Source organism: Pelobates fuscus, chromosome 11 (genome assembly GCF_036172605.1).
Source record: "Pelobates fuscus isolate aPelFus1 chromosome 11, aPelFus1.pri, whole genome shotgun sequence".
Classification (NCBI taxonomy): domain Eukaryota; kingdom Metazoa; phylum Chordata; class Amphibia; order Anura; family Pelobatidae; genus Pelobates; species Pelobates fuscus.
Window position 1 is genome coordinate 92,548,740 of NC_086327.1, and position 20,037 is coordinate 92,568,776.

Genomic DNA, 20,037 nt, shown 5'->3' on the forward strand with positions numbered 1-20,037 from the left:
AGAATAAATAATGGGTCGCCAAGCACAATGTATGTAACTTGGATACTTTGTTTCTTTTTAGGATTATGCGTCCCGATGATGCCAACATTGCTGGGAATGTCCACGGTGGAACTATTTTGAAGATGATAGAAGAAGCTGGAGCGATTATTAGTACCCGTCATTGTAATAGCCAGTCTGGGGTAAGGAACCGTAATCTACAACAGGGGTAGACCACCTTTGGCACTCTAAATGTTGTGGACTACATCTTCCCTGATGCTTTGCCTGCGTTATGGCAACAAGAGCATTATGGGAGATGTAATCCACAACATCTAGAGTGCCGATGGTTGCCTACCACTGGTCTACACCAAATTATAGATTTATTGATTAATTTATTTTGTATCCTTAAAGGGATACTACAGGCAACAAACAATTTTATCTTTATGAAGCAGTTGTAGTGTTAAGATCATGTTCCTGTAGTCTCACTGCAGGCACCAGAAGGTGTGGCACCAAGCACAGTGGGCCAAAGCCTGTCAGGAGGGGCCCAGAGGTGGCCGACTGCCCACTTTAGGGCTCCCCTGAATTGGGCGCTTATTAACCAAGGCAGAATAGGCACCGGCTTACCTGGACGGCAGGTGCCTACTTTACCGAAATATACAGGAGGGCAGAAGGGAGGCATGTGGTGGTGGTGTTGAAGGAGAGCTGAAGTTCCTAACTAGTTCCTCACTGCTCCCTCACGTGCAATCTGTTGTGATGCCGGTAGCCGGAATATGACGTTACTTCGGCCCCAGCATCACTACAGAGTGCACCCGAAGAAGTAGAGAGGAACTGGCAGATTGCAGGACCACTACTGGACCCCAGGGAGAGGACCTACACCAGCTCTCCAAAGGTAGGAAGGCTGGATGGGCCAAAAAAATAAATAAAACCATATGAAATAAAATCAATCTGTAAGTGTGTGTGTGTAAATGTGTGCGTTTGCCTTTCACTGTGTGTGTCTGTCAGCGAGTGTTTGTTGTGTGTGTGCCTGTCAGTGTTTGTTAATGAGTGTATTTCAAATCAGTGTTTGTCATTGAGAGTGTGTGTGTGTCTGCCAATGAGTGTGTGTATGTGTCTGTCGGTGAATGTTTTCCAAATCAGTGAGATTGCGTATCTGTCAGTGTGTGCGTGTCTGTCATTGAGTGTTTCAAATCAGTCTGTGTGTCAGTGTGTCAGTAAGTGTTTCAAATCAGTGATTAAGTGTTTCTGTCTGTGTATGTGTCAGGGAGTGAGTGTATGTGTAGAAAATACAGAAATACTCCAATCATTTAGGTGATATGCCCCTAAATAGTATCACTTAGAACATATAAAACACTCACCCTTCCAGTCAAATTCAATGGGTGAGAAACATGTATAGAAGGAGAAAAAGACAAAACAAATACATAATAGTGTAATATTCTATAACTCAGGGGTAGTCAACCTGGTCCCTACCAGCCACTATTGGGCGATTTGGGATTTCAGGTGGGTGGTGAAAGGTTCTGCAGAAAACGCCTGGTGGGCCTTGATGGCCATGGACCAAGGCCGGCAAGGGAGATCCTTTCATCTCTCCTGCCAGCCCAAGCAGAGCCAGCCTTGCGGTAAACCCTCTAAGGCTGGTGAGGAGATGAAAGATCTCCCTCACTGGCCCACTGGCACTTAATTCCAACAGAGGGAGGGGATGGCCTGGGAGGCTCTGTGTTCCTCCTATGAGCAGTCTGGTCAAAGCGTTGCTGTGCATTACCATGGCAATGCTCCGATACAGTGCTGTGCTCGCATGAAGACAGGAGAGTCAGCCTGCATCCAGAGGAGCTGCAGGCTAAAGTAAACATGCCACCACTGGACCACCAGGGCTTGCAGCATTATGTACCCCCTCCCTGGTGAAAGGTAAAAAGAAGGGAGGGGGAGACATTACACTGCACCTCTCACAAACACACACACACACACACACCACCTCACAGACACACATAGAAAAAAGGTAGAATAGAAAATAGAAAAAAATATACATTTAAGTACATATTTAAAAAATATATATATTTTTTTTTTTAAATTGCACTTGCGAGTTACTGTGGCACAGGTGGGCGGTAAGGAAATTGTACTATTAACAAAGATAGAAAAGTGGGCGGTAAGTATTAAAACGTTAACTACCCCTGCTATAACTCAATCAATTATACAAATCTCCTACATGGTAAACTCACATTTTAAAGATAAGAAAAAGATGGCGAACCAAAGAAAAAAATGAATAATTCCTCTTGGTCGACAAAGATAAAGGAATATTTAAAGAGGCTCAAAATATATATCTCTTACTACATCTGGTAAAGTAGGAAACCCCCACACAGGGCTCAAGAACATAAATCTGAAAGAAGAAGAGAAATCTAATGGATCTGCCAGGGAGTAAATAATATATAGAATAGGGAGATAGTCTAAATGGAAACACAGCAAAAAGGATATATTTACTAAACAGTGAACAGAGAGCAAATTAATACAGTGCAATACAATATAAAAAAAAATATCAGCTGAAAATTTACAGATTGAAGTGGTAACAGTCCAGGTCCGTTACATATAATATTGATACCCCTGACACACACCGGTCCCCCCCACACCACACACACACAGAACCCTTCACACTCACATCACCTAAACACACACACAGTGCACCGTTCACACACACCCACATCACCTCAACACACACACTGCACCCATCAGACATACACACAAACACACAGTGCACCCCTCACACTCACACACACACACTCACATCACCTTACAGACCTACGTAGAAAAATAAGTAGAAAAGAAAATGGGGAAAAAATATTAATGTAATATGTACCTATTTTTCAAAAACAAAAACCTCTCCTTACACTTGCGCTATAAAATGAGTTACTGTGGCACTGGTGGGCGGTAAGGAAGTTTTACCATCAACAAAGATACAAAAGTGGGTGGCAGGTTAACTACCCCTGATTTAGACTATCTCCCGATTCTAGAAATCATTTACTCCTGGTAGATGCATTAGATTTCTCTTCTGCTTTCAGATTCACATTTAAAAAGCCTTTTATAGATATATATAGACTATAAACAGCAGATATTTGTGCACTTATCAGGAGGCAACCAGACCTCAAAGCCTCTGATCTATACAGGATGTCCCAGGTACTTATAAAAGGAAGTCAGAATAGAAGAGAAACTGGGTGCAGCATTATGGTCGGGTTATAGATGGAGAGGTTGAGTCATTGCCCTAGAAACATGAATGTGTGGACTGGGCATTTGCAAAGGGGAGGGGTTAGTAAAAATGACCAAGCCCACCTGGGGCAGCAAAAAAAATCTAATCTGCTCCCAAGCGTTTGCGACCCTAGGACCTGCCCTGTGCGTTAGCCTTCTGTGTGTGACCCAATTGTACAGCGCTATGTAATTTTGCTGGCGCTTTATAAATAATAATAATAATTAATTAAAGTTCAATTTACAGAGCAGGAGATAAAAAACTTAAGCAAATTGACATCTGACGGAGTATGAAACTTTTTTTTTTTTTTTTCGTGCAGGCTTTGTGAGTCACAGCGTGAGAGGTGTGGCTAGGGCTACATAAACCGAAACAAATGCGATCTAACTCCTAAATGGCAGAGAACTGAGCAGTGAGACTGCAGGGCATCAGCTATACACAAAAACTGCTTCATTAAGTTGTTTTAATGTCTATAGTATCCCTTTAAGATTAGGGCATGTTTATAATTTGTGAACAAAGAACAATGTTAAAGAAGGGGTTAATTGTTAGGTAGAGGGTAAGGTTTTAAATTAGAGTGTGCAGTTAGGGTTTGGAATTAGGGCTTAGCAGCTTGCATTGGGGTTAGAGAGCTTAAAAATCAAAATGATAGAAAATATTAAGTGTAAACGATTTTAAGAGAATAAAAAAAAATCAGAATGGTAGCGATCACTTCTTTAATAGCCATTTTAATATCCTTTGTTGTATGTTAACTAGTAGATGGGGACTGGATGATTTCCTCTGGGCTCTTTAGTAGCATTATTGCAAAAAGTTGTAGAATTGTGAGGTTGAATATCATTAGCGTTGTGACTTGCAACATTTAGGTTAACAGAGGGACGCACAACAATCATGTTAACCAAAAAAAACGAATGCACGCATATAAAAGAACAAGGCAAAGTCACGTGACCAGTAACAAAAAGCATCCCTTAAACAACCACATTTGTTCTGCAACCTCTCAAAAAAGGTCAAAATAATCCTTTATTGTGTTTCATAAAATCTGGTTTATCTGCAAAGTCTTCTTATTGCTCGTTAATAAAGAGTTACTCCAACCACCATAACCACTTCTGTTTTTTTGAAGTGGTGGTGGGAGTCTGGTTGTGCAGTGTTTCAGCTTGTAACACTGCACATCGAGAGATATTTTTAATTGTGTGCTGGGGGCAAGTTGCACCCCCAGCACATGTGGCTTACTTAGACAGCCTGGAAAAAAACCCAATCAAAGGCTGCTCTATGAGAAGCCTTTAATTGGACCATGGGGCAGCTCCCGCGACATCAGACTGGGGTGCGTTGGGGAGCTTCACCCATCTCTGGATTAAGGGGATTTAAACTTTAGTTTAAAACGCTCTTTGTGCGTTTTTCGGGGAGCAGGGGCACATAGAATAATGCCAATAGACCATTACTTTGAGACGGTTTGAGAAACCCTTTAACGTTTAAACTTGATACACTTTTTATTTATTCTTAAACCTAGATTACTGTATAACAATGTAATGGGGGCTTTACTGTCAGGCTCCAGTGGTGTTTAATAGTTAAAACATAAAGACATGGATTGTGGATTTTTAATGCATTGTGCCACCATGCTGGGTTAATCAGAATGTATTACATTAATGCGCTGAATGGTTAAAGCAAAGAAAAAAAAAATCTGTAGTTAATCTTTCTCTCCAAGTATAATCCTCCTCCTGCAGTTTTTATTTTTGTTAAACTGTTTTCTGTCATGTTGTCTATTGTCCAGTAGATGGCGCTCCAGGCTTTGTATAATAATAATGCTGTAAAGTTTGCTGTACAGTAGTCTTGCAGACTAATATCTATTTCAAAAGAATGTTATATAATCTCTGAACATTCTAAATTCTCTACAACTACCAGAATGCACACTACCGCCCAAATGGCTGTGACATGTTCACTGTAGTCCCACCAGTGTTTGACAACGATAATTGCAGGATGGAAGAACAAGATGGAGGAGAAAAAGTAAGGGTGGGAAATGTACAGAGCCCCACTGGGGAAACGAGACGGTGAGAATGAAGCAAGAAAGGGAATGCAGGATATTTGGCAGAAAGTAAAATCCAGACGAGCAAGTGAAGGACACCTAATGGTCCAGATAGGGGAGAAATAGGAGACAATTATTGGGCAAGTTGTACAAACAATTATTGGGCAAGTTGTACAAACAGAGAGGCAATGCAAACCAAGATGATCAGGAGGGGAATGCATTGGATAACAGGCCACTAGAAGATGCATAGAAAACGCAATGGTCCAAATCAAGGTAATAGAAAATCATAAAAGCAATGATGGAAACAACATAAAAAACATGGTGTATTAGGTGGAAGAGATTTAAGAAACCATGAGGGGGAGGCTTTGGAGAGCATTATGGTCCAGATGGGAAGGCATTGAAATGATGGAACAGGTGCAGAGCTGTTGGAAAGCTTGATGGGCCAGATGAAGGAGATCTCGGAGGACACAATGGTCCCGATGGAGACCTAGTAGACCCCTTAGTGTGTGTGTGTGTGTGTGTGTGTGTATATATATATATACACACATATATATATATATATATATATATATATATATATATATATATATATATATATATATATATATATATATATATATATATATATATATATATATATATATATTTAGTAAGCTTGGACAGGGAAGATGAAAAAAGCTGGCTTGGGCAAAGGGAGACGTTTAGGATTTTGGCAGACTTATAATTTGTGGTCGTATAATTTACTATTAGGAAATCATTTCTAGCTAAATAAAACTGTGGCATTATTTCAATTTAGATGTATAATTTTCTTAAATTCAAGGGATAGTTTCATAATCTCAAAGAAACAAACACAATCCAATAAACAGCACAGATTGGTGTGGAACACTAAAAATACATGCAACATAAATAGTGAGGTATCCATTTTAAATGTCCCAATAAATGGGGCTAAATACAGCTGCCTATTGCTGAGAGTAGTCATGATGCAATATATTTGCCCAGAGCAAATCAAAACTTTAACTCTGACATTTAAAAAAATAAATACAAATAAAATGATCTCTTCTTAGGAGAAATGCGTGGCTGCACTTGCTAGAGTGGAACGCACAGACTTCTTGTCTCCGATGAGTATTGGAGAAGTGGGTCATGTCAGCGCTGAGATTACCTACACATCAAAGCATTCAGTGGAAGTGCAAGTTAATGTTATGGCAGAAAACATTTTAGCAGGTAAGTTGAGTCTGGGCTGTTGTGTGTAATTTGAGATAAAAGTTGATTAAAGCCGAAATTCAAAAAGCAGAAAATCTGATTCCATGTTTAATTATTTAATACTAAGACTGTTTACCCAGTGATTATTTTCTTTGTTCACAAGAGGAATACAACACTTTTTTTGTACCCTCTGTCATCCTTAACATTAAATTTGCATCAAACGCTAGTCCAACCAAGCATCTGATGCAAATCCTTATTTCCCATAATTCCTTACTGCTGGCGAATGAATGTTCATGTGTGAGCAGGGAAACATGGAAAAATAATATGCATGCATGTGTATGGCCTCTTGAGAACATGGTGGCACACAGGAGATATATTTGGTTCTAGTTGCATCCACCTCACCCTAGTAAAAACTTCAACAACATTTACTGAGTTGAATAAATAAATGGCGACTGTTCCTCTTTTAGTACAAAATCTACTACTCATTCATCAACAGTGGGGGCTATTATAGAAACATAGAATGTGACGGCAGATTAGAACCATTCGGCCCATCTAGTCTGCCCAATATGAAGATCCGCTCTTCAACAGACTACATGAGCACAAGAAATATCTTTGGTCTTTATGGGTTAAATAACTTCCCCTATTATATCAGGGTAACAAATATCAGCTTTAATAGAGCGGATCTTCATATGTGTAAAATAACACCTACCGACTCTAGGTTAAGTTGAGTCTTCTACTGACAATATTCTCATTTAATAATCTCCTTTGGCTGTAGCCAAGCAACACAAAGATTTTATTTCTTCATTTTTCCGTTGTATGGATGATATCGAACCCTATCTTGTAAGAATTTAATCCAAGCATTCCTATCAGAACTCACCTTGTAAGCTACTTGTGATTTATTTATTTCAAATAAAATTCGTGTTTCGCTTGATTATTGACCGCAAGGCAGTCTTAACGCTCGCGTCTGTGCATTTTGTTCAGGAATAGTGTGATAAAGTGTGTGTTCTTGCTGCTATTTTTTCAATGGGAGGAGTTTAATATATCAGCTCAGAGCTACACTGTTCCTGCAGAAGTTAAAGGAACGCGCAAAGTGGTTATGGTACCAGGAGTGCTCTGTCAATCTCACTTTGTAAATGATCAGATTGTTTTAGAATGGTTTATCTTGTAACCTGTGGTGCCATTCCCTGCCCACACTACACCTACAGAAAGAGCCAGAAACCCCTACTTAGAAGCGTCCATTAGCCCACCTGAGCTAAGCTTTGGCAGAGGGCTCAAGCAGAGAGCTTCCACCTCTATGTCTGATGTAGTGAATATGGGGAGCGGTACTTTGCAGACTCTAAGTCACTGTTCAAAAACAGGTTGACTATATCTTGTAGCTTGCTGTAGTGATTGTGGTGCCCTGAGATTACTTTAAACCCTCACTTTACTCCAAAGAGAATCAAAATTTGTACAGGTTGTAATTAAAGAAACTCTATAGGGTCAGGAACACAAACTTGTTTTCCTGACCATATAGTGTTTAACCCACCATTTAGGTGGCTTGCCCCCCTCCATAAAAGTATAAAACTCACCTTATTCTCAGCGCCCCCCCCCCCGGCTCAGCGTTGGCTCCGCCTCTTTTGTGACACCATCAAAATGGACGATTTTTAGCCAATCCAATGCGTTTCCATAGGGAAAGCATTGGATTGGCTAAAATCGACATGGGGTCTGGGCCAAATGCTGTTTTGGCCAATCAGGACCTCCTCATAGAGATGCATTGAATGAATTCAGCGTCTCCATGCAGAGTTTGCGGACCCTGAGCCAGGAAGCCCCTCAAGTGGCCATCTAAGGAGTGGCCACTTGGAGGTGTCCTTAGAGGCAATGTAAACACTGCCTTTTCTCAGAAAAGGCAGTGTTTACATGAACATGCCTGAAGGGAGCTATTATACATTAAGCTGTAATTGTTCTGGTGACTATAGTGTCCCTTTTACCAATTTGAGGTTTCTACGGGTTGTAGTCAACCAGTCTATAAATGTGTGAGTGGTGATGAAACAATCTGGGGATATACAACTTGTGATGGAACAATCTGGGTATGTCCAAGTTGGAAAAGGTGACATAGGGGTGGACTGCTGTATGGAGAGAAATTGCAGAGTAGTTGTTAATGTTTAAAGGACTGGGGACTAGGGGAAGAGGATTTGGCAAGTAAGAACATTCCATAGAATATGTGTCAGCCTAGAAGAGACCTATAGGCAATAGTTCTTGGTGTGGCTATGAACAGAAGTCAAAAGAATTTCTCTGGAAGCATAGACTAACAAAGATAGTGTCATGTCCGATAAGCAGCTCGAGATACAGTTGTTAAGAGATTTGTAAGTGAACATGAGAATTTTAGATTGTATTCCAGAAAATACAGGAATCCAATGTAAGAGATGATAGAGTAAAGAAGGAGCACCAGGTAAAGTAGATTAGTCTGATGGCAGCATTCAATATGGGTTGTAACGGCATAATTTAAACAACGTTTTGTATTACGATATGACAAATCAAATACATGCTGGCACACTCCAACAGTCGGGGATTTAAACAATGCTGCAGAATAGGGTCAAGTAAATAGCAAAGACGTCTTTATTTTTACTTTAGTCAATAGTTCTCCATGTGATACATTATATCTAGCTGTGCTGATTCACCGTACATTATTAAACCTTCAAGGTTTTGGGAACAGTTTGCAATTTGTTTGAAGAAGTCTAATGTCGTTCAACTAAGAACTGTCACTATCGGCACTGAATCTGTTTTTTGCAATGATGTCTTATTAAGTGTTGAAATTTCTAGCTGCGTTGTAGAAACTACTAGACCTTTTTTAAATCAGATATAAAATTCCAGTTTTTTGAGGCGCATTATAAATTTTGGTACAGTTTTTTTTTTTTGTTATATTCTGATTTTATTTATGGTTGAAAGCTAAGCACCATAACTACTACAGCATCCCTTCCTCATAGCTATCACTTAAGCAGAAGTAGTTCCTAAGCAGAAGCCCATTCAGCCTTAACTATAAAAATGTTGTCCAAGTTTTGGTGGAATTAATTGGCAGAGGAGTACCAGTTGACATCCACAGCCAATGTATCCCCTTCGAAACTGGATGGAATTGATATCGCTTATGTATAATAACTGCTTTAGCAGTATATGCGAAGCGGGATTGGACCGGGGCTTCAGGGGAATCCAGATCACTATTGGTCATCTGAAAGCGGTTTTATTTTTGAAAGTGATACAACACCAGGAGATCTCAAGCTGCATAACCACTGCAGCCACCTAAAAAAAAGAATATATAAATAATTTTACTAAATGTTTTATAGGTTGCACAGCAAGGGCAGCACGGATTTGTAGTTTAGCTGTCAGCATTCTAATAGATACTGTGCAGTTTACAATGACATTCATTCAGAAATAAAATAAATAAATTGACACTACGTACACCGCTTGTTTGATCCAAATGTTGACAAAACATCACTAGTGCCAGGGTGATGAAGCAAACCAAAATATTGCTTTTGCGCACATCCTATTCAAATATGTATGCAAAAAGTACTATTCACACACATCACTGGTGTGCAGGGATATCAGAAAAATGCTCTGCACTCCTCTAAAAAGCGATGCGAGCACTTAGATTGACTGAGTCATGTCCGGATTACACGAGAGCTCACTGTAGAAGCTGCAAATTCCTTGGATTTGCAGAAAGCACATACAATGTAGTATTTCAAATCATTCTTGATAATCTTTTCAATGCAAGGTCTATATTGTTTTAAAACTTTTTATGCATATTTTTTTTAAAGGTATCCTTAAAGAATACTCTATAGACACAGTTGTTATTTGTTGTCATTTAATTAGCATTTTCTCATGCAAGATTAAATAGATGGTCTTCACCTTTTTCTGTATTAAGTATTATGAATGAATCAGAGTTTTAGACTACTTGCCAGTATATTGCAAAGTGTCGCAAGAGAGTTATGTAAAACAATATATTTTGCCTTCCCTCTCTGAAAAGTTTATAGAAAACTTGTAACTAAAATGAATAAAGCTAACAACCCACTCCACTATGTTTTTAGTATTGGGTACTCTCAGAAGAAAATGCCTACAATGTTATTGATTCCCATAAGTGAGGCCAACCTTGCACAGTGTAATTTCTCTGCGGGTACCATGAGATGAGGTAATGCAATATTTCACCAAATGTAATCTAAAACACACCAATGCTTCCAGCAATAGCATTGTTCATATATGTGGCAAACAGAGAAAATGTTTTTTTTTTGTTGTCTTTAGGATAAAGAGTTTAACAGAACGTGTGTGTGTATATATATATATATATTTTTTTTTTATATATATATTTCTTTCTTTTTTTTTACTTCCTAACCGCTTGCTTGTATATTTGTACAACAATGATCGCCACTGATGCGTGTTTATGCAACATTTGCAAGCAAATGTTCCCGAACACTGTCTTGCACTAAATACGTTCAAGTATTTCAAGTGTTTATGGTAGAAAATGCTAAAAACTCTTTAAAATACCTATCTTGTCATGGGAAACACAACTTCCTCTTATATTAAAGAACATTACATTTCATCTACCGTATATATCACACTAGCAGAAGTCCTAGCAAATGTATAGATGTGTATTTAATATCCTTTAATGTGTTGGTCCCCCACCCCAATTTGTCGGTCAAATCCTCTGTATGAGACGTGTGTTCAGGTGGTACACATGGTCTGATGCTGAGTACTGGGTAGCAAGGAGAGCAAGAGAACCCTACCAAAGGCCCTTCCTTTGTTAACTGTCCCACTTCTACTACACTAACAAGTGTTCCTCAGTGGACGTAAGACAGGATTGCCCTGCGTTGTAAAGTGTCTCCAAGCAGGGCCATTCACAGCAGACAGGGGTTGGACATAGATCGTCAGTGTTACAGCACTGTAACATCCAACAGTTCCTACCTAAACTACAAAATGTTATCATTTTTCTTTATGATAATTCTATAAATTGAGCTTGGGAGCTGTATGGCACAATGTGACACTGAAGTGCCAGATCCATTTGCAAGTTTACTGTAAGTACCATAAAACGCAATAGCAAGCTATGAACAAAGCAGGAGGTAAGAAATTCTTAAACAGACTCTGTAATAAAGGTAATAAAATTTAAATCTTACTTTACAGGAAGTGTTTAGGAAAGCTGTGTGTGTTACTTGCAGGGAGGTGTTACTATGGCTCTATACACAAAAAAGATTTAACTCGTAAGTGGCAGAAAATTGAGCAGTGAGACTGCAGGGGCATGATCTATACACCAAAACCACTTTCTTAAGTTAAAGTTGTTTATGTGACTATAGTGTCCCTTTAATATAATATTTCTGGTGCAAAGAGGTAATGCGTTTTACATTAATTCATGTGACCACCTCTAGGCTTCTTCTTGGTATGATCCTGCAACTTTTTAAGGACCCTTATTCGGCATCTTCATGCTCCTTATGGAGATGCTGATTGACGCAGAGCAGATGTTGCCAAGCAGGTGCACTAGCCCCCTGATCTGGGGAAGCCTGGGATTGGCTGAGATCATCAGCTGTGATCATCAGAGCCAACAGCAACAGACTGGAATAAAAGTAAGATTTTATTATATTTAGGGGTCAAGAAGGGGCCGTGGGGGCTAGATTTTGATTTTAACACTATAAGGTCAGGGATACATAGTGTTCCTTTAAATTATCAATAGTGTTTCTATAGTGTTCCTTTAATTTCTCAATATTTCTATTTTATATTTTGCATGTATTTTGCAAAACAAAAAACATCCTCTTCTGAGCAGCCTTGTCCACCTCTCTAATGCCATCAGCATTGATGACATTTTGTCCTATCAGCTGCCTCCTGTAGAGAAGCATTATGGGTAATTGCTGTGATGCATGTAACAGCTGTCACAATACCTGTCCCTTGTGGTGCTTTACAATCATGGAAGTGATGTCTCTTCTGTGTTCTGATGCACACCCACTAATCCTTAGCTTCCTGGTGCCTCATTATGACATCATATATGACATGGAACCCTCCCATTGGTTTCCTTATATAATGTCAGTCTTTGTGGCACTTTTTGATGAGTACACACTTGTGACATCACGGCCCTTTGTAACCATTACAACCTAGTACAGGGTATATATACTTCCTGGTTGTCCTTCTTTCCTTTCCCTGTCATGGTTTCTGTTTACCCGAGAGGGCCTTATATAGTACTTATTTTTCTGTTTTCTGACCTTGGCTTGTCTGACCATTTTTGATCTCTGTAACCCTGACCTTTGCTTGTTTCTCATTTCTGTGTATCTCTGTAATCCCTGATCTCAGTTTATTAATGTTTATTCTGTGTCTGCTTGCAGACTTTCTGACTATAATCTCAATGCTAGCATGGCCACTCTAAGCACCAGTACGCATACCTTCCTTCCATATACATAGGTTTGTTTTCTAGGGTCAGGCCAATCCTTACAACAGCCATTAATAGTGTGCTTAATCCTGTGTCACAGTAGCAGACACTTGCCTGTCTCGGGATGCCCGCTGCATCCAGGAGGCAACTCCCACAAGGCTTGGGTTCTCTCTCCTTCCTTTCTCCCTCCTGTCTCCAAACTCCGCTGTCAGCGCGGCTTCCTTTCAGGCACTGCAGCGGCAAAATGGTAGCCAGCTTGTAATTGGGGAGGAAGGACTGGAGAGACAGAGGGGAGGCACTGAAGGATAGCCAAGATGGTGCCCAGTCTCCTCCTCTCCATTATTGGCATTGATGACTGCACCTACAGGGTTGTGGGGGCTGGCCTCAGGATTGCTCCGCCTATAAAGAGCCAAGCACTGCACTTATTCAGTGCTTGTTTGTTCTGGTGCCTGCTCTCAGTCTCCTGGCATTCTTGGTTCATGATACTGATCCGTGTTCCTGATCATGGTCTGTGTTCCCAGTTCCTGCTTCCTGGTAATACTTCTCTGCTTCTGAGTTTTATCTTTGACCTGGTCGTCTTGTCTTTGACCCTTGGCTTCTGACATCCTGCTCTCTATTCGTGGTTCTTTTGGCTTCTGACATTAGACTTGACTCTTGACCTCACTCCTTTGCTGCCATCCTTGACCATTGGACTGCCTGACAACCTATCTTGTTTGCTAATTTCTGGCTTCTTCTCTTCCTCTGTAAAGAAAGCCATCTATGCCCTTCTAGATCTACCGAGAACCCATAACAAATAAAAATAATTACTTACATGGTTCTCTGCTTCCAATAAATGGCATGCCATGGGTACGGAAAATGACATGGCATAGCCAGCTATGTAGGAAACAAATGTCTGGAAGTCACAAGTCCATCCCTGTAGCGTATTCCCATGACAACGTATCTAGACGAAGCAGAGAAAGTCCATGCTGTAAACATTAATCGCATAAAACTGGAGCTCACAACACCTACATTATATACAAAGGGTCTACTACTCAGTTTACATTGCACATCTCAATGAAAAATATATAAATAAATACAAATAGGTGGCCATTAAAACCATAAAGCACCAATTTCATACTACACAGAATGTATAAATACAGAAAATACATTGAGATTAATATATGGACTTGTGACGAATAATAAGGCTTTAATTGCTATGGTTAATTCCAGTAACGTTTTATCGAATACCAGCTTGAGCAAGGAGTGCTCCATGGCTAGCTGAGGATAAGGAAAGTTTGGGCAGCCTTACAGTTGTGTAACCCCAAGTTAAAACGGTTTATCCTTTTGAATGCTAGAGAGGATAACAAATCTAGCAAGTGAGTATTTGAAATCGCTGCAGAGCCTACACTGTTTGAAACATCTAATTAGGCTTTTTTTTTTATCACAAAGAGCGTGATAGATGTTAGAACTACTGCCACCCGGCTACTTTCAATTTTTATCCAGTTTAATCCAAATGTTTTATACGTACACAAAAAAAAAGAAATTATATAGGACGCAGAACACATCTAAGAACTGTATCTTTGATTGCAGGGTGCCCAGTAACGCAATTCTCAGTGAACCCGTTGCTGATATATTTGGGAAAAGACATTCTCTTGCTAGGCAATAGTAACCATGGCAACCAATTTTCACACATGGTAACTGCAGCTTGATGTGTGATGATTACTCAAACGTTGAGAAGTTTTATTTTATAGCTCTGTCTTCACATCTTCATTTTTTTACCCAAATCCTTTGTTTGACCTGCAACAGATGGGCTACAATATTCCAGACAAAGGAGGTAAAAAAAAAAATGTCACTATGGTTTACTTTGATGTATGAAAGTTATATGGCATCTGACAAAAATGAACCATACATTATTTCATGTACTCTGCTCATTGGATACTTTATTTTAGAACAGACTCTTGGTCGGCAAAGAATGCACAAGATATTCAGATCTCCTCATTCCTTCTTCTGCTGTGCCCCGTCTCATTTATCCTCATGCAGTACCCCGTCTTGTTCTTGTTTCCACTGCACCATGTCTTATTTCTGCTTTGACCATGCCGCATGTCATTCCTGCTTCTTCAGTTCCCCTTCTTTTTCCAGCTTTTGCCATGCCCTGTCTCTTTACTTGTACGGCTGTTCACAAAATCTTCCTTGCTTCTCACACTCACTATTTCTCCTGCTTTATCTGATCCCCATATCTCTGGTGCATTCACCAGGCCAAACCTGTCACTATTATATTATCCATTGTCTCTCTCTCTCTCTCTCTCTCTCTCTCTCTCTCTCTCTCTCTCTCTCTCTCTCTCTCTCACTGTCCTGTTTCTTAACGTTGCATTGTACCAAGTCTTTCCCTCTCTCTCCCTCTGTGCTCCAATTCTCTCCCTCTCGCAGGGTGGCCCCTTTTATCACCAGTTACGCTATAGTTCTATCTGTTTCCCTATTTCCTCCTGACCAATTTCTCTCACCATTTCTTTACCCATCTAAAAAGTGCTTTACTCTCTTCCCCCTTTCCTCCTTACCTTTTCTTTCCCTGTTTGGTCTCTCCCATTTCGCACACTTTTGAAAATTGTTTCTTTGTAGTCTAGGTTGAGAAAAGGCTGAAGTCTATCAAGTTAACCCTTTTAAACCCATTCCTTTATCTGTTGATTCAAAAGAAGGCACAAAAACCCCAAATGTAGAAATGTTTAATTATGCCCCAAAAAAGAAATTCCTTCTTGACTCCGTTATGGGAATCAGATTTCTCCTTGGATCAGCAACCTTTTCACATACATATTAAATATTTCCTTGATTTTTTTAGTTTTGTAAATGATCTCATATTTTTTAATTAATTTAGAAGAACAAAACCGATTTTGAAGACCTACATTTTACGGTTTTGTTTTTAAAAAAATTTAAATTATCTATTTGAAATGGATAAAAGTGGTAATAAGGTGGTGGGGCCTGACCGCCAATCTGAATGGTCGCATACAACCGCTCCTGCAACCCAAACTTGCAAAAGCAGATCTTACACCAGATTAATGACCAGCAGCTGTGGTCCGACACACAAGGGAGCACTGGCTCCGAGGAGAGTCTTGCAATTTTTGTTTTAGTCCCTCGAGAAGATAATAGTCGTCCCTACAGGATGAGGCCTACTCAGGCGGTGAGTGGGGTGGACGGCTGGATGGAATGAAATCAAGGAGTGATGCAGTAAAGACATTAATGTATACATTTGATAGTTATTTTTTTATTAATATATTTTGATAAGAAAGCATTTTACAGCTGAGCTAAGATTCTACCAGCTTTCTTCTCAAGTTTACTAAATAGCTGATGACCGGCATTTGTCTGGAGCTTAAGGCCTGGGGTTAAGGAATGTCTATGAATCACAAATATTTTATAAGGGACTTTGATATAGATTTCATTGAAGAAAGAAAAACGGATATCTAAAAAAAACACACCCAAATATATCTTCTTACACTTTAATCCCAGGTTTCGAGTACAGAAGATTGTGATGTACTTCTACATCTCTTAGCCTTTTGATGATTGTTCTTTTTAACAGTTTAAATGACTTTCACGGAAATCTAAAACCTTTGCAATATAGCTTTTTTTTTCATTTTCCTCATATTATGAGATTAAATAAAGTTGAAGGAAATGTTTCAATACAAAAACCGGAGAACACAAATGAGACATTTAAACTGTGATGTGAACAAAATACTCCTTTTCTTTTCAAATGTTTTTTATTTAAAAAAAATAATAAGAAGAAATTGTACATTTTTGTTAAAATTTCAACAATCAATAATGTGTATACATTGTAACATATGTATATTGACATAGTAAGAAAAAAAATTCTAGAAAAAATCAGGAAGAAAAAAAACGGGGGGGGGGGGGGAATAAATGAATTAATTTTGCATTCACATTATGACATGAAATAATTTAGTTTGGAAAAAAAAAAATTGTGTATGACTTTAAAAAAAAACAACAAAAACCATTATTTATGTAATATGCATTTGTGTCATATATTAACCCGTTAACGCCGTTAGGGCGTACTATGCCGCCACGCATTTAGAGAGCATAAACGCAGTTAGGGCGGCATAGTAAGCCCTAACGATTGTTAGCTCCCCTGTCCCTGCACACTTGCCTAGACCGGTAAACCGTGGCGATGCCAGTTCGGGGGGACTGCCTCTCTAGACAGGAAGTCCCCCTACTTCCATTCCGGCCCTCCAGGGCCATGTGATCGCGATGGACATCGCAATCACATGGCCGCAAAGCAGTCTATGAGACTGCCTGCAGGGGGACTGCCAAAGTGTTCAGGCAGTCCCCCTAATGCCTAAAAAATAAAAAAAAGTTAAACACACATTCAAAAAATATATTATACATGTATTAAATATGTATAATATATTCTAAGTTAATTAAAACACCCGATTAGCATATTATACGTATATAATTTAATTCTTACTGTATTTTGGTATTAATCTATGTATTAATACCAAAATACACTTAGAATTAAATTATATATGTATAATATGCTAATCAGATGTTTTAATTAACTTACAATATATTATACATATATTAAAAAATATACGTAAAAAAAATAAAAAAATGCCATAAGCGTATCTTGATATATCTTTTTATTTATATATATATATATATATATATATATGCGTGTGTGTACGTACGTGTATATATGTATGTACGTGTGTGTGTATGTGTGTATATATATATATATATATATATAACACGTATATTTATCTACTATATTCACATCATGATATCATCAGTGAAAGTGCAGTTGTGTGAAAAATGCAAAAAACAAATATGGACGCTAATTTTGGCCAGGGTTTGTGACCAAGTGGCTACTACAAAAGACTGGACATATCCCATTTTGAATACCCTGGGTTGTCTACTTTTACAAATGGTATGCCATGCTAGGGTTAATTGTCATTCCTGGGCTGCCATTTGGTCTCAAAGGCAACATAGGCCAACTAACCAATCTGGCAAACTGAAATGGGAAAGCCCTATATTTGTCCCTGTAACCTTCCAAAACCCCATAAAACCTGTACGTGGGGGGTACTGTTTTACTTGTGTGACAATGCTGAAAACAAATATGAGTGTTTTAGAGCACTAAAACTTAAAATGGCGGTATCATCAATGAAAGGACATTTTTTTTGTAAAAAAATGCAAAAAACTAATATGAACGCTAATTTTGGCCAGGGTTTGTGACTAAGTGGCTACTAAAAAAGACTGGACATACCCTGGGTTGTCTACTTTTACAAATGGTATGCCATGCTGGGGTTAATTTTAATTCCTGGACTGCCATACAGTCCCAAAGGCGGCATAGGCCCAGCAAACCTACCTGGCAAATTTCAATGTGTAAAAATGAAAAATGGGAAAGCCCTATATTTGACCCTGTAACTCTCCAAAACACTATAAACCCTGTACATAGTGGGTAATTTTGTACTTGTGGGACATTGCCGAATACAAATATGTGTAATTTATTGCAGTAAACCTAACAGTATTATGATATTAACAATTAAAATGCCACGCAGAATTTGAAAAATAACATTTCTTAATTTCTCAGTTTTTTTTTTAAATTTTATTCAGATTCAATTATGTTTCCAATATAAATATTTGATATGAAATGAAAGCCCTGTTTTCCCTGAACAAAATGATATATAATATGTGTGGGTGCACCTAATACGAAAGAGGTGAATTATGATTCAACAGACATATAGCGCAAATTCAAGGTTTTGTTTACTTTTTGTTTTGATCAGAACTTGTACAACTGACTCCGTCCTTAAGGGGTTAAGGTATAAACACGGTAAATAATGAATCAAATATGTGGTTTCGATTATTTTCGTCAGGTGGAAACATTGTCAAGCTTATACTTACTCCTCATAGCTTTCTCCCATTTAGACCACTGATGGTATACGGAAATCGCGTTCACAATGTTTATTCTCAAATAATAACAATAAAATGTCGTTGACAGAGGGAATAGTATTAGATTTCCAATATCTTGGAATGACTGTTGTAGCTGAGATAGGAAGATGGCCTAACATTATTCTTTTGTGTGCCGCGAAGTTATCTGGGAAACTTAACTAGGCACAAACCAAGGGTTAAAGCGGCACTGCCATGCCGAACTTCCTTTCTTTAATCGATTCCTCTTTTCTCCCTCTGTCAGGATCCGTTCTTCATTATTTCCTGTCTGCTCTAGTTTTCTTTAAAACAAAAGACAAAGTAGGGACTACTTTGTCTTATGGAGGTTTCCTATGCTTGAACAGCTTTGACCAGCGGAGGAACAAAGTGTGCTCAGTTTCCTGTGGTCAAAGCAATTTTCCCACAATTCTTACCTTTCCTCGTGATCTCAAGATGCTGTCGGTATTCCTGAACGTCCTGTCATTTACAGAACGCTGGCGAAATGACAGAATTTCTTCATTCGTGTTAGGACGCAATTCAGGACTTTGTTCGGATAGGAATTTAATAAGAATCAATGAAATTCCGATCCGATCGCGGCTGCATTTTGCAACCGCTTAGTAGATAACTCCCTAATTCCCATGGTATCAGGGAGCTATCTACCAAAAGGCTGAATGACCTACATTGGTCTTTCAGCCAAATTTACTAATACTAAGTAACGATTACCGTATTTTTCGCTCCATAAGACGCACTTTTTTCCCCCTCAAAAGTGAGGGGAAATGTCTGTGCGTCTTATGGAGCGAATATGAAGCTTTACTTACCTGTCTTGCAGCGTTGGCCGGCAGCACAGGGCGCACCGCGGTAGTGGAACTTGAATTTCATGTTCCGGTTTCCGGCGGGACTGAAAGGAAGTGTGCACAAGCTGAGTGCGCACTTCCTTTCAGTCCCGCCGGAAACCGGAACATGAAATTCAAGTTCCACTACCGCGGTGCGCCCTGTGCTGCCGGCCAACGCTGCAAGACAGGTAAGTAATTATGGGACAAGGGGAGGGGGACAGTATGGGAGAGAAGAATATGGGGAGGGGGGGGGGATGAAGAATATGGGGAGGGGGGGGGGGATGAAGAATATGGGGAGGGGGGGGGGGATGAAGAATATGGGGAGGGGGGGGGGGATGAAGAATATGGGGAGGGGGGGGATGAAGAATATGGGGAGGGGGGGGATGAAGAATATGGGGAGGGGGGGGGATGAAGAATATGGGGAGGGGGGGATGAAGAATATGGGGAGGGGGGAGGATGAAGAATATGGGGTGGGGGGGATGAAGTCTATGGGGAGGGGGGGGATGAAGTCTAT

General features: G+C 39.5%; 2 protein-coding genes across 6 annotated transcripts in view; both read left to right on the plus strand.

The window, feature by feature from the left end:
* GPR153 (G protein-coupled receptor 153) overlaps positions 1-20,037 on the plus strand; it is a 506,259-nt gene that overhangs the window by 145,988 nt on the left and 340,234 nt on the right. The gene's annotated exons all lie outside the window — the stretch shown is intronic.
* ACOT7 (acyl-CoA thioesterase 7) overlaps positions 1-20,037 on the plus strand; it is a 209,738-nt gene that overhangs the window by 24,443 nt on the left and 165,258 nt on the right. For all 5 annotated transcript variants that reach the window (XR_010086050.1, XM_063436456.1, XM_063436455.1 and 2 more), the window contains exons 2-3: positions 62-179; positions 6,278-6,434. Coding sequence is in view for 4 of the 5 variants with exons in the window: in XM_063436456.1 (XP_063292526.1) it covers positions 62-179; positions 6,278-6,434 (275 nt within the window). In the remaining variant the exon portion in view is untranslated. The remainder of the gene's footprint in view (positions 1-61; positions 180-6,277; positions 6,435-20,037) is intronic.